Raw genomic sequence first — 12192 nt, 5'->3', positions numbered from 1 at the left:
TCACCTAGACCAGAGTGCAATGGCACAATCTTGGCTCACTGCAACCTCTGCCTCCTGGGTTCAAGCGATTCTCCTGCCTCAGCCTCCTGAGTAGCTGGGATTACAGGTGCGTACCACCACACCTGGCCAATTTTTGTGTTTCTAGTAGAGGTGGAGTTCACCATGTTGGCCAGGCTGGTCTCAAACTCCTGACCTCAGGTGATCCTCTGGCCTCGGCCTCCCAAAGTACTGGGATTACAGGTGTGAGCCACCGTGCCCAACCATGGCAAACTACTTTTTAACCACTTTTCTTTTTATTTATGCTGGTTGTTACTTCCATATCTCTGAAAAATATGCCTATGCCTCTATTTTTAAAGTATGCTAATCTCTTTGGAGCTTTAAATTTTTAAAAATTATTATGAAAACTTTTAAACCTAGAAACACCCATCAGCTAGATTTCACAGTTAGCATTTTGCTATATATATTTCATCTACTTGTTTTTTGCCAAAGTATCTTAAAGTAAATTTAAAACTCATGAAATCTCAAGCCTAAATACTTCATAACACATCTCTAAAAGTAATAATAATAAGGACATTTTTCTGCATAACTACAACACTATTATACCTAATAAAATCTTTGTCATATCTCAGAAAATAATTTTTACTACCTGTGATTTTTTTTTGAATAGTGAATATATTTACATAAATCAAAATCCAAAAGGAACAAAAGTGCATATGGTGAAGGGGAAGTCTTCCTGCCATTCCTGAGCCTGGTCCCAGACCCTGCCCTAGTTTCCCATGTAGCTTTCTAGAATAGTCCATGCACAGAATTGTTTATATATAAAGAAAACAAGCACGGTGAAGGCAGGGACTTGTTCACCACTGAATCCTTAGACCTAAAATAATGCCCAGCACTCACATATTTTTTTGAATAAATATATATCTTTTTTTTTTTTAGACAGAGTCTCACACTCTCGCCCAGGTTGGAGTGCAGTGGCGCCATCTTGGCTCACTGCAACCTCCACCTCCCAGGTTCAAGCTATTCTCCTGCCTCAGCCTTCCAAGTAGCTGGGATTACAGGCGTGCACCACCACGCCCAGCTAATTTTTGTATTTTTAGTAGAGACACGGTTTTAACATGTTGGCCAGGCTGGTCTCAAACTCCTGACCTCCAGTGATCCACCTGCATCAACCTCCCAAAGTGCTGGAATTACAGGCATGAGCCACTGTGCCCGCCCTGAATAAATGAATTTTTAATCAGTGGTTCTATGCTATGACACTGTACTTTACTATTTTTTTTTTTTTGCTTGTTTCCAAATCAGTTCTTGTGAGCTGCCTCATTGTTTTTAGCAGCTGCAAAATACTCTTGTGTGAGATTGAACTATGATTTATGTAACAAGTCTCCTACGGATACACATTTGTGTTTTTCCAACATTCTGCTATTAACAATGCTGTAATAAATATCCGTGTACAAGGCCAAGCATGGTGGCTCACGCCTGTAATCCCAGCACTTTGGAAGACAGAGGCAGGAGGACTGCTTGAGGCCAGGAGTTTGAGACCCCTGGCAGCACAGCAAGACCCTGTCTCTACACCCCCCCCAAAAAAAAAAAACTACAAAAGAAAAAAAAGTAATTCATGTACCGGCATAAGCACATCTTCACACTGTTATTTCTTATTCCTTTAAATTTTGTTTACTTTGTGAATTTTTGAATAGCTATCAAAAATTCAAAAGGTCCAAGGGCGTGAGGGTATGAAAAGTCTTCCTTCTAACCCTGTTCCCCACTCAGCCAGCTTCCTTCTTTAGAGGCAGCCAGTGTTACCTGTTTCTTGACTCTCCTTCCAGAGGTATTCTATACATATACAAGCATAGTCTATAGTGCTGCTGCCTGGTGTATCCATTTTAGGCTATTTCTTTCTTTCTTTTTTTTTTTTTAGACAGAATCTCACTCTTGTCACCCAGGCTGGAATGCAATGGCACAATCTCAGCTCACTGTAGCCTCCGCCTCCGGGGTTCAAGCGATTCTCCTGCCTCAGCCTCCCAAGTAGCTAGGATTACAGGTGCCCACCACCACGCCCAGCAATTTTTTTTTTTTTTTTTTTTTTTTAAGTAGAGACAGGGTTTCACCATGTTGGCCAGGCTGGTCTCAAACTCCTGACCTTGGGTGATCCGCCTGCCTCAGCCTCCCAAAGTGCTAGGATTCCAGGCGTGAGCCACCGCACCTGGCTTTATTTTTATCTTTATTTTTTGAGGCAGGATTTTGCTCTGTTGCCCAGGCTGGAGGACAGTGGCATAATCATAGCTCACTGCACTCTCAACCTTCTGGGCTCAAGTGATCCTCCCACCTCAGCCTTCCAAGTAGCTGGAACTACAGGTGTGCACCACTGTGTCCGGCTAATTTTTTTCTATTTTGTGGAGACACAGTCTCTCTATGTTGCCCAGGCTGATCTCGAACTTCTAGGCTCAAGCAATCCCCCAGCCCCTGCCTCCCAAAGAGCTGGGATTACAGGCATAAACCACCAAGTCCGGCCTGAATTGTGCACTTTAAAATGGTTATAATGATATATTTTATATGTATTTTACAACGATCAACCCCCTAAGAAAAGAAGGTATACATATGTGGATTTATAACCCCCGATCCAGTAAATGCTTGATGGTTGGATTGTATCTCTTATATTAATCTATTGCTAAAGATTTCTCCTAGTTAAATTTAAGTGCACAAGTTATAGTTCCAGATAACTGACATTTTGGTGGAGCTAAAACCAAGATTTTCTCTATGTATCCTAATTGCCTCAAATGCTATTGAGTTTCTTCTATGGTCTCTGGCAACAGTAATAACCAGAATTTTGGCAACATAATTTTATCTGCAAGCTGTGCATGCCTTATTAAGACCCTTGAATTCTATTTGAATCTCAAATAATGCTCATGAGAGACTTCATTCTGAACTAATACAGCCTCTGAGGTCCTGAGGAACAACATCCTTTTCCAGGGAGAGACAGCCTAGCTTAAGAAAACTGATCTACCCAGAGAACCCCCACCCCGCTACAGTCCAAATGTTCACGTCTCACTCAAATTCATTTTCGAACTTAATCCCCAGTGCAGTGGTGTTGGAAGGTGGGGCATCTGGGAGGTGATTAGGTCATGGGGGTGGGGCCCTCAGGAATGGGATTAGTGCCCTAGTAAAAGAAGCCCAAGAGAGCTTGTTTGTCCCTTCTGTTACGTGAAGACACACCTAAGCATCATCTATGAGGAACTGGCCCTACCAGACACTGAATGTACTTGCACCTTGATTTTAGACTTTCCAGCCTTCAGAACTGTAAGATATCAATGTCTGTTATTTATAAATTACCCAGTATTTTGCTATAGGAGCCCAAATGAACTGAGATAACCCCTGAGCTGAGACTGAGCAGAACAGGAAGTTGGGGAGGATGATTTGGGGACTTTAACTTCAGACGGTTGAATTCTAGATTTTTAACTCACAAAAGCAAGATTAGTTGATTTCGAATTTCCATTTCTTTGGACTTTAGTTTACCAAGGGATTTATTTAATCTTTGAAATTTAATTTCTCCCTGGGGGTTATATTCAAATTTGTGGAATTTCTGTGTATGGTTATTATTGGAGTGTTTTAATGCTGTCATTTAATTGAACTGCATGGCCTCTGATATGTTATGTTGGACAATGTGACTAGGCATAATTTGGAATGCAAAATAGGAAAAAAATGTGAATATTCTACCTTGGGGATACAGTTGCCCTGAAGTAGATTAAGACATAATTTGGAATGCAAAATAGGAAAAAAATGGGAATATTCAGACTTGGGGATACAGTTGCCTTGAAATATATTAAGATTCTGTTCTGACCCATTTCAAAGCCTTCTGGGGCCCTATCTACGCCACTGGTTTGTAACCCTTGTTGTATATCAGAACTAGCTGACAAGTGAGTAATGGCTAAAGCTATTTACTCAAAATTTTTTTCTGCTCTGCAACGTAATTGGGCTCTGAGCCTCTTTTCAGACCTGAGCCTCAGTACTATGCATAAGCATTCCCACCTCTGGTAGGCTCTGACAGGAAAGCTTTTAAAATGCTGATCCTTAGGCTCTGCCAGGGATTCTTACTTAATTGAGCTGGGGCAGGGCCCAGGTATCAGCACAGTGCCTAGTTGTGAAGTTCTATTAAAAGGTACATTTGGGGGTGGGCATGGTGGCTCACACCTGTAATCTCAGCACTTTGGGAGGCTGAGGTGGGCAGATCAGATGAGGTCAGAAGTTCAAGACCAGCCTGGCCAACGTGCTGAAACCCTATCTCTACTAAAAATACAAAAATTAGCCGGGCGTGGTGGCAGACGCCTGTAATCCCAGCTACTCGGGAGGCTGAGGAAGGAGAATCGCTTGAATCCAGGAGTCAGAAGTTACAGCAAGCCAGGATCGCTCCACTGCACTCCAGCCTGGGTGATAGAGCGAGACAAGGTCTCAAAAACAAAACAAAACAAAAAGGGTATATTTGGGCCAGGTGGGGTGGCTTACCCTTGTAATCCTAGCAACTTGGGAGGCCAAGGCAGGAGGATTACTTGAGCCCAGGAGTTCAAGACCAGACTGGGCAACATGGTGAAACCCTGTCTCTACAAAAAATACAAAAAATTAACCAGGAATGGTGGAGTGTGCCTGTAGGCCCAGCTACTCGGGAGGCTTGGGTAGGAGGATCACCAGAGCCCAGGAAGTTGAGGCTGCAGTGAGTCGTGATTGTGCCACTGCACTCTAGTCTGGGCAACCGAGTGAGATCCTGTCTCGGAAAACAAAAAAAGAGCCTGTAATCCCAGCACTTTGGGAGGCCGAGACGGGCGGATCACGAGGTCAGGAGATCGAGACCATCCTGGCTAACACGGTGAAACCCCGTCTCTACTAAAAAATACAAAAAACTAGCTGGGCGAGGTGGCAGGCGCCTGTAGTCGCAGCTACTCGGGAGGCTGAGGCAGGAGAATGGCGTAAACCTGGGAGGCGGAGCTTGCAGTGAGCTGAGATCTGGCCACTGCACTCCAGCCTGGGCGACAGAGCGAGACTCTGTCTCAAAAAAAAAAAAAGAAGAGAGAAAGAAAGAAAGAAAAGAAAGAAGAAAAGGAAGGAAGGAAGGGAAGGAAAAGAAGGAAGGAAAGGAAGGTACATTTGGGGGCATGGTGGCTCACACCTGTAATCCCAGCAACTTGTGAGACTGAGATGGGAGTTCAAGACCAAGACCAGCCTGGGCAACATAGCAAGACCCCATCTCTAAAAATAAATACATAAATGCTTCTTCTTCTTCTTTTTCTTTTTTTTTAAGGTGCATTTGGCTTGTAAATTTCACAAGCTTTGTCCATAAAAAAGGAGAAACGTTTGTTCCCTATCTGCTTTCTCTTATCATTTGGGGGTTCTCAAGTGTGGGTGTGGACCCTCCACCAGAAGACCTATCACTGGGTATGCTATAAATGCTTGTTTAATGAATGACACTGTTGGCAGTGCACCCCAGATGTCTCATATTTCATGTATGTAAGGAACCACCCCTAATTATTTAGCCTAGGATATGATTCATCTAGGAGAAAAACCTTTCCAAATGGATTGCCAGACCTGTGATTCTTCACTCTTGGGAAAAGAGAGTAAAAGAGTAAAGTTTTGTGAGAGGTTGGAAGGTGGCAGTGGTAGCAGGAATGGAACCGTGGAGGAGCAGGTGCAGAGAGAAGCCCTGTTCACCCAACCTGGGTGAGTTCCCCGCACCGAAGAGACCTCACGGGCAGCTTCACTTTTGATAGTAAAGATGCCCACAGCAGGAAAAACCGGGGATGAGCCATGGGCAGAGTGGCATGAAGTCAGGAAACCCGGGATCTAGCCTAGCTCTGTCGGTGACGAGCCAGTGAGCCCTTGATGTCACTAGCCTCAGGCTCCTCATCTGATCTGTGGAGGTCGAACCTGGATGTTTTTCAAAGTTGGTTTTAGGTAAAACAGTTTGAAATTATATGGCCAGCTTCAATTATATAAATATTTTAAATTTCTATATAAAGATAGCACCAACAAAGTTACAGGGCAAGCGAAGATCAAAAGACTGGAAACAGTGGGTGTCTCAAAAGGGTAACAGTTAAATAAATGATGGTGTCCCTGTAGCTACCTATTGGAATATCATGCAGTGGTAAAAAGAAAGCAGAGACTCTTTATATACTGATAAGGAACAATCTTTGACTCACAAGTAAATAAGATAGTAAGGTTCCGGCCAGGCGTGGCGGCTCACGCCTGTAATCCCAGCACTTTGAGAGGCTGAGGCCGGCAGATCACCTGAGGTCAGGAGTTTGAGACCCGCCTGGCCAACATGGCAAAACCCCGTCTCTACTAAAAATACAAAAATCAGCCGGACGTGGTGTCGGGCACCTGTAATCCCAGCTACTCGGGAGGCTGAGGCAGGAGAATCGCCTGAACCCAGGAGGCGGAGGTTGCAGTGAGCTGAGATTGCGCCACTGCTCTCCAGCCTGGGTGACGGTAATATCGGCTGCTTTCAGAGAGGAAAGCTGGTGGCTAGAGAACAGAAGGTGGGCGGGGGGAGACTTCTTATTGGATACTTCTTTGTACCTTTCACACTTCAAACCATGTAACTGTATTACCTTGGGGATAGTGTAGTATTATTAAATCAATCATTTAAAAAATCAAATGATAAACTGGAAGAATTTTGAATTCTTTGGATAATGGCACTTGCCCATTCTGCCTGGTTCAGGAGTTACTCATGCATGTATCTTTATTTATTTATTTATTTATTTATTTATTTATTTATTTTGAGACTGTCTCACTCTGTCGCCAGGCTGGAGTGCAGTGGTGTGATCTTGGCTCACTGCAACCTCCACCTCCCGGGTTCAAGCGATTCTCGTGCCTCAGCCTCCCAAGTAGCTGGGATTACAGGCGCCCGCCACCATGACCAGCTAATTTTTGTATTTTTAGTAGAGATGGGGTTTTACCATGTTGGCCAGGCTGGTCTTGAACTCGTGACCTCAGGTGATCCACCCACCTCGGCCTCCCAAAGTGCTGGGATTGCAGGCGTGAGCCACCGCGACCAGCCTCATGCATGCATCTTGCAGGAGATCACCTGGGTTGCCCACACTTCTCACGGTAACTAACCCACTTGGCCTCTGGGAGAGCCTGTCCCCACACAACATATGCACAGACACTCTCACATTGTTCTTGGTCCACAGAAGCGACACAGACACTCTTGACCCATCCCCCTGGCAAAGACCAATTTGCCACACAGATTTCATCAGTTAATATCTCAGGCCTCAACTCCGAAGGGTGTGACAGAGATCGCCAGCTCCCAAGCCAATCTTTGGAAGGGCTCCTGGGTCACAGTGCCTCTGAGCCTTTATAACCCTCTGCAATCGACTTAGCTTTCTGAGCCAGAGGCAGCCCAGTCTAAACAAGGCACAGAGTGGGAAGGAGACAGGACTGGAATGGCATAGGACATGGGGAAGTGGGGTAGAATTGGATGGGAAAAAACAAATGCTTAATGAAGCAATCCAGAATTCAGGGAGAGGGACCTCCGTGGAAAAGACAGGTGATCGGCTCACCTCCCGCAGCTTCTCCTGGGCCTCAGCAAGCGCTGCTTGCTTCTCCCGAAGCTGAGCCAAGGCAGCGTTCATCCGGATCCGCTTGGGCTCCACCACCCGATACAGCCGCCCGTACAGCTTCGGGGAGACAGTCAGGCTGTGGGGGTCGCCCACCAACCCACCAACTCCCTCACCTCCAGGCATCCCCTCCTTCCACCTGGGTCTGTGCATCCACCCTTCTCCCAGGCCTGCCCTCCTTACCGCCCTGCCCCAGCCCGGACACCCTTACCTCCATGGCCCGCACCCACATGCAGAGGGACTTGGCAGCCAGGGAGACACGGCCGATGATATCAGGCTGGAAGTCAGGCTGGGCACAGTAGGCCCCGATCTTCTTCAGAACCTTATCTGAGATATTGTCTTTATCAAAGTTGATCAGTGACTTGATGAAGTTCTGTTCCCCTGTGGGATGAAGATTAGGGGCCTTAGCCAGAGGCCTAATGCCATCCTCCTTGTCCAACAGTTTCACCTCCACTATGCATGCTTAGCCACATTTTTCCTGGGCTCAGTTCCTAAGGCCAAACTATCTGACCTGGCCCCTAGTTCCTCCCTCTGACTTGACTTTGTCTCTAGGCACCTCTCAGCCCCCAAGGTCCTCCACAATATTCCCAGCTCCTCTCTCACCACTTACCTTGAACACTTAGCCAAGCCACCCTACACTTCACATTTTTTTTCTCTCTGCTTTGCACTTTCTTCTAGGGCAGCAATCACCAAACCGAGACTGACAGGCTGTATTCTACTACAGGAACCCACAGCAGAGTAAACCACAAGAATGGAACACAGAGTCCTGGTTCCCATTTTCTGAATCTTGTTCCCCTCTGGGGGCCTGAGGGCATTCCTGCCCTTGGATGCAGCAATACATTCTTCTATCCTTTTTTTTTTTTTTTTTTTTGAGATGGAGTCTCGCTCTGTCGCCTAAGCTGGAGTGCAGGGGTGCGATTTTGGCTCACTGCAAGCTCCACCTCCCCGGTTGACGCCATTCTCCTGCCTCAGCCTCCCGAGTAGCTGGGACTACAGGGGCCCGCCACCACGCCCGGCTAATTTTTTTGTATTTTTTAGTAGAGACAGGGTTTCACAGCGTTAGCCAGGATGGGCTCCATCTCCTGACCTCGTGATCCGCCCGCCTCAGACTCCCAAAGTGCTGGGATTACAGGCCTGAGCCACTGCGCCTGGCCCATTCTTCTATCTTTAGGACAATTTTGTTTAATATACAGATGCTCCTGATAAGCCCATCATACATTGAAATTACAGTAAATCAAAAATGAATTTAATGTATCTAACCTACTGAACGTCATAATTTATCCAAGCCTAACTTAGACGTGCTTGGAGAGCTTACATTAAGCCTACAGTTGGGCAAAATCATCTAACACAAAGTCCATTTTATAACAAAGTGTTGAGTATCTCATGTAATGTATTGAATACTGTACTGAAAGTGAAAAACAGAATGATTGTATGGGTACCATTGTAAAGACGAAAAATCTTAAGTCAAACCATTGTAAGCTGAATGTCAGTATTAAGATGAGCTGTTTTCTGTTACTTACAATCAAATAATCTTTTTCAAAATTTCATATTTAATAATTAAATTCTAAAAGTGATCAGAAATGTAGTTTTTTTCTTTTTTTTTTTTTAAGTTGAAAAGAAACAGGTAACTTTGTAAAAAGTCAGAAAATACCAGTAACAACTAAATCATCTTTTTTTTTTTTTTTTTTTTTTGGAGACAGGGTCTGGCTCTGTCGCCCGGGCTAGAGTACAATGGCGCAATCACGGCTCACTGCAGCTTCTGCCTTGCGCGTTTAAACGATCCTCCTGCCTCAGCCTCCCAAGCAGCTGGGACTACAGGCATGCACCATCATGCCTGGCTAATTTTTGTATTTTCTTGTAGAGATGGGTTTTCATCATGTTGCCCAGGCTGGTTTCAAACTCCTGGGCTCAAGTGATCTGCCCACCTTGCCCTCCCAAAGCTTGGGATTACAGGCGTGAGCCACCACACCTGACCGGCAAGCAAAGAACCTTAACTGACATTCATACGGTCTCCCTTCTACTAGGTTCTGTGCTCTCCTTTCTACTAGGCCCTGTGCTCTTGAGGGTCAGAACAGTGCCTCATCCATCCCTATCTTTCTGAGTGTCTGCTGCACAGCCGACAATCAATAAACACTGGGCGAGCGGAAATCATTTATTTCATGGTCTCTAGCTTACCTAGCTGCCTCTTGGCCTCTGCCCACGTGGGCTCGTTGCCTCGAAGAATCATAACTGCCTGCATCACTATCTCCACTTGGGCTGGGGGCCGTCCATAAGACTTGATCTCTCCTATATCCTTCTTGTTCAGAGACTCCAGGGCCTGGAGGAAAAAGGGATAAAGTGAGGGAGCAACTCAGCAGGTAAGACAGGACCTTATGGAGACAGAACTTAGCTGAGGTGCCACCTCTTCTTCCCATTTCCCCAGAGTCTTTGAGGACAAAGAAGGCTGGCCCATTCCCTTCCCTGGGGCCTCGAGCTCCTGGCTCCCATCCTTGCACCCACTCCTGGTACCCGCATGGCCTCTTCCAGGGCAGGCAGGGCCTCTTCTAGATCTTTCTGGGCATTGTCAGCCAGTGCCTGACACTTGATTTCCTCAACTGCAATCTTTTCACTGTTGGCTGTTACGGCCTAGGGATGAAAAAAGGGCAAAGGTTTTTTGTCTTTGCCTTGGGCAAAGGTGGGAGTGATGGTGTTGGTGGAAAAGATGAAAGAGAAAGCTAAATAATTTTTTTTTCTTTTTTTTTTGAGATGGAGTCTCACTCTTTCGCTCAGGCTGGAGTGCAGTGGTGCAATCTCGGCTCACTGCAACCTCCTCCCCCAGGGTTTAAGCGATTCTCCTGCCTCAGCCTCCCGAGTAGCTGGGATTACAGGCGCCCTCCACCACGCCCAGCTAATCTTTGTATTTTTAGTACAGATGGGGTTTCACCATGTTGGCCAATTTGGTCTTGAACTCCTGACCTCAGGTGATCCACCTGCCTCAGCCTCCCAAAGTGCTGGGATTACAGGCGTGAGCCACTGCGCCCAGTTACTAAAGAAAATTTAAGAAGGGGAACATGGGTTCCCTGATGCAGTAGCCACCACTGGTGGGAGTGAGGCACGGGGGGTGGGGGTGGGCCCTCGACCTTCTGCTGCTCGTCCGCCTCCCGCTTCTGCTGCACAATGATGACCAGGTACTCCTCACACTGCTTCTGGAACTCGGCCACCTTCTTCTTGGCATCTTCCAGCTCCAACGACATCACTTGTACCTTTTCCCTAGTTTCATCGATCTTGAACAAGCCTGTCCGCAGCTTATTGGCTTGGTCCTGCAGCTCCTGCCGTTTTTCTCCCAGCAACCTGCGGGGGAGAATAGGACAGGGTGTGGAGAGGCGGGGCTTCCGGAAAGCCACCTTCCCCGTGTGTCTCAAGTCCACCTTCCTTTCTGTTGCCACCAATACTACCACCACCATCCTGGTCGGGATTCTATCATTTCCTGCCTGGGTCATCACCAACAGCCTCCTGAGGGCTCTTCTTGATTTCAGGCTCTCACTCCTCCAGTTTATTCTACACACCACTACCGGAATCAGCTTGTTAAATAGTCTCCATCACACCACCTCCCCTACATGAGAATCTTCCTCTGTTCCCCACTGTGGAACAGGCAGGTGGGCTGGCCCAGGGCAGGCAGCCGTCCCTCAGCTCCAGCCTGTTTTTTTCCCTGTGGGAATGAATGTGGGCCCAGTATTACAACAATTTCCCTCTCTCTCTCTTTCTTTTTTTGTAGAGATGGCGTCTTGTTATGTTGCCCAGGCTGGTCTCAAACTCCTGACCTCAAGTGATCTTCCTACCTCGGCCTCCCAACGTGCTGGGATTACAGGCATGAGCCACTGCTTCTTTTCTTTTCTTTTCTTTGAGATGGAGTCTCACTCTGTTGCCCAGGCTGGCGTGCAGTGATGTGATCTCAGCTCACTGCAGCCTCCACCTCCCGGGTTCAAATGATTCTCCCGCCTCAGCCTCCCGAGTAGCTGGGATTACAGGCACCCGCCATCATGCCTGGCTAATTTTTGTATTTTTGTAGAGACAGGGTTTCACCATGTTGGCCAGGCTGTTCTTGAACTCCTGACCTCAAGTGATGTGCCCACCATGGCCTCCCAAAGTGCTGGGATTATAGGCGTGAGCCCCCACGCCCAGCCTTATTTGTATCTTTTAAAATATCCTTTGCAATAAGTCAGCAATAGTAGGTGAAGTGTTTCCTGAGTTTTGTGAGCCACTGTAGCAAATTAACTGAACCTGATGAGGGGGTGGTAGGAACCCTCGAATTATAACCGGCCAGGCAGAAACACAGGTACAACACTGGGCTTTCGGTTAGCATCTGAAGCGGAGGGTGTCTTGTGGGACTGCGCCCTCCACCTGTGTGATCTGCCTCTAACTCCAGGTAGATCGTTTCAGAATTGAATTATGTTACAGGACACCCAGCCAGTGTCCCCTGGAAAATCCCCACCACATCTGGTGTCCGAAGTGAAGTACAGCCAGCTTTCCGTATCCACATCTGTGGATTCAACCAACAGAGGATCAAAAATATTTGAAAAAAGTCCAGGCACGGTGGCTCACACCTGTAATCCCA

General features: G+C 46.7%; 1 protein-coding gene and 1 long non-coding RNA gene across 3 annotated transcripts in view; one reads left to right on the top strand and one right to left on the bottom strand.

Moving 5' to 3' along the window:
• Positions 1 to 12192, bottom strand: part of DNAH2 (dynein axonemal heavy chain 2) — a 121537-nt gene that overhangs the window by 21518 nt on the left and 87827 nt on the right. For both annotated transcript variants that reach the window (XM_077970201.1, XM_077970202.1), the window contains 5 exons: positions 10718 to 10928; positions 10107 to 10223; positions 9774 to 9915; positions 7810 to 7979; positions 7542 to 7658 (listed from right to left, as the gene is read on the bottom strand). In XM_077970201.1, coding sequence (XP_077826327.1) covers positions 7542 to 7658; positions 7810 to 7979; positions 9774 to 9915; positions 10107 to 10223; positions 10718 to 10928 — 757 coding nt within the window. The remainder of the gene's footprint in view (positions 1 to 7541; positions 7659 to 7809; positions 7980 to 9773; positions 9916 to 10106; positions 10224 to 10717; positions 10929 to 12192) is intronic.
• Positions 1 to 12192, top strand: part of LOC144335308 (uncharacterized) — a 31827-nt gene that overhangs the window by 11292 nt on the left and 8343 nt on the right. The window lies entirely within an intron of this gene.

The sequence above is a fragment of the Macaca mulatta genome, chromosome 16, assembly GCF_049350105.2.
Source record: "Macaca mulatta isolate MMU2019108-1 chromosome 16, T2T-MMU8v2.0, whole genome shotgun sequence".
NCBI classification, from domain to species: domain Eukaryota; kingdom Metazoa; phylum Chordata; class Mammalia; order Primates; family Cercopithecidae; genus Macaca; species Macaca mulatta.
The sequence above is the reverse complement of the archived record's forward strand: the minus strand, read 5'-3'. Positions and strand labels throughout refer to the sequence as shown.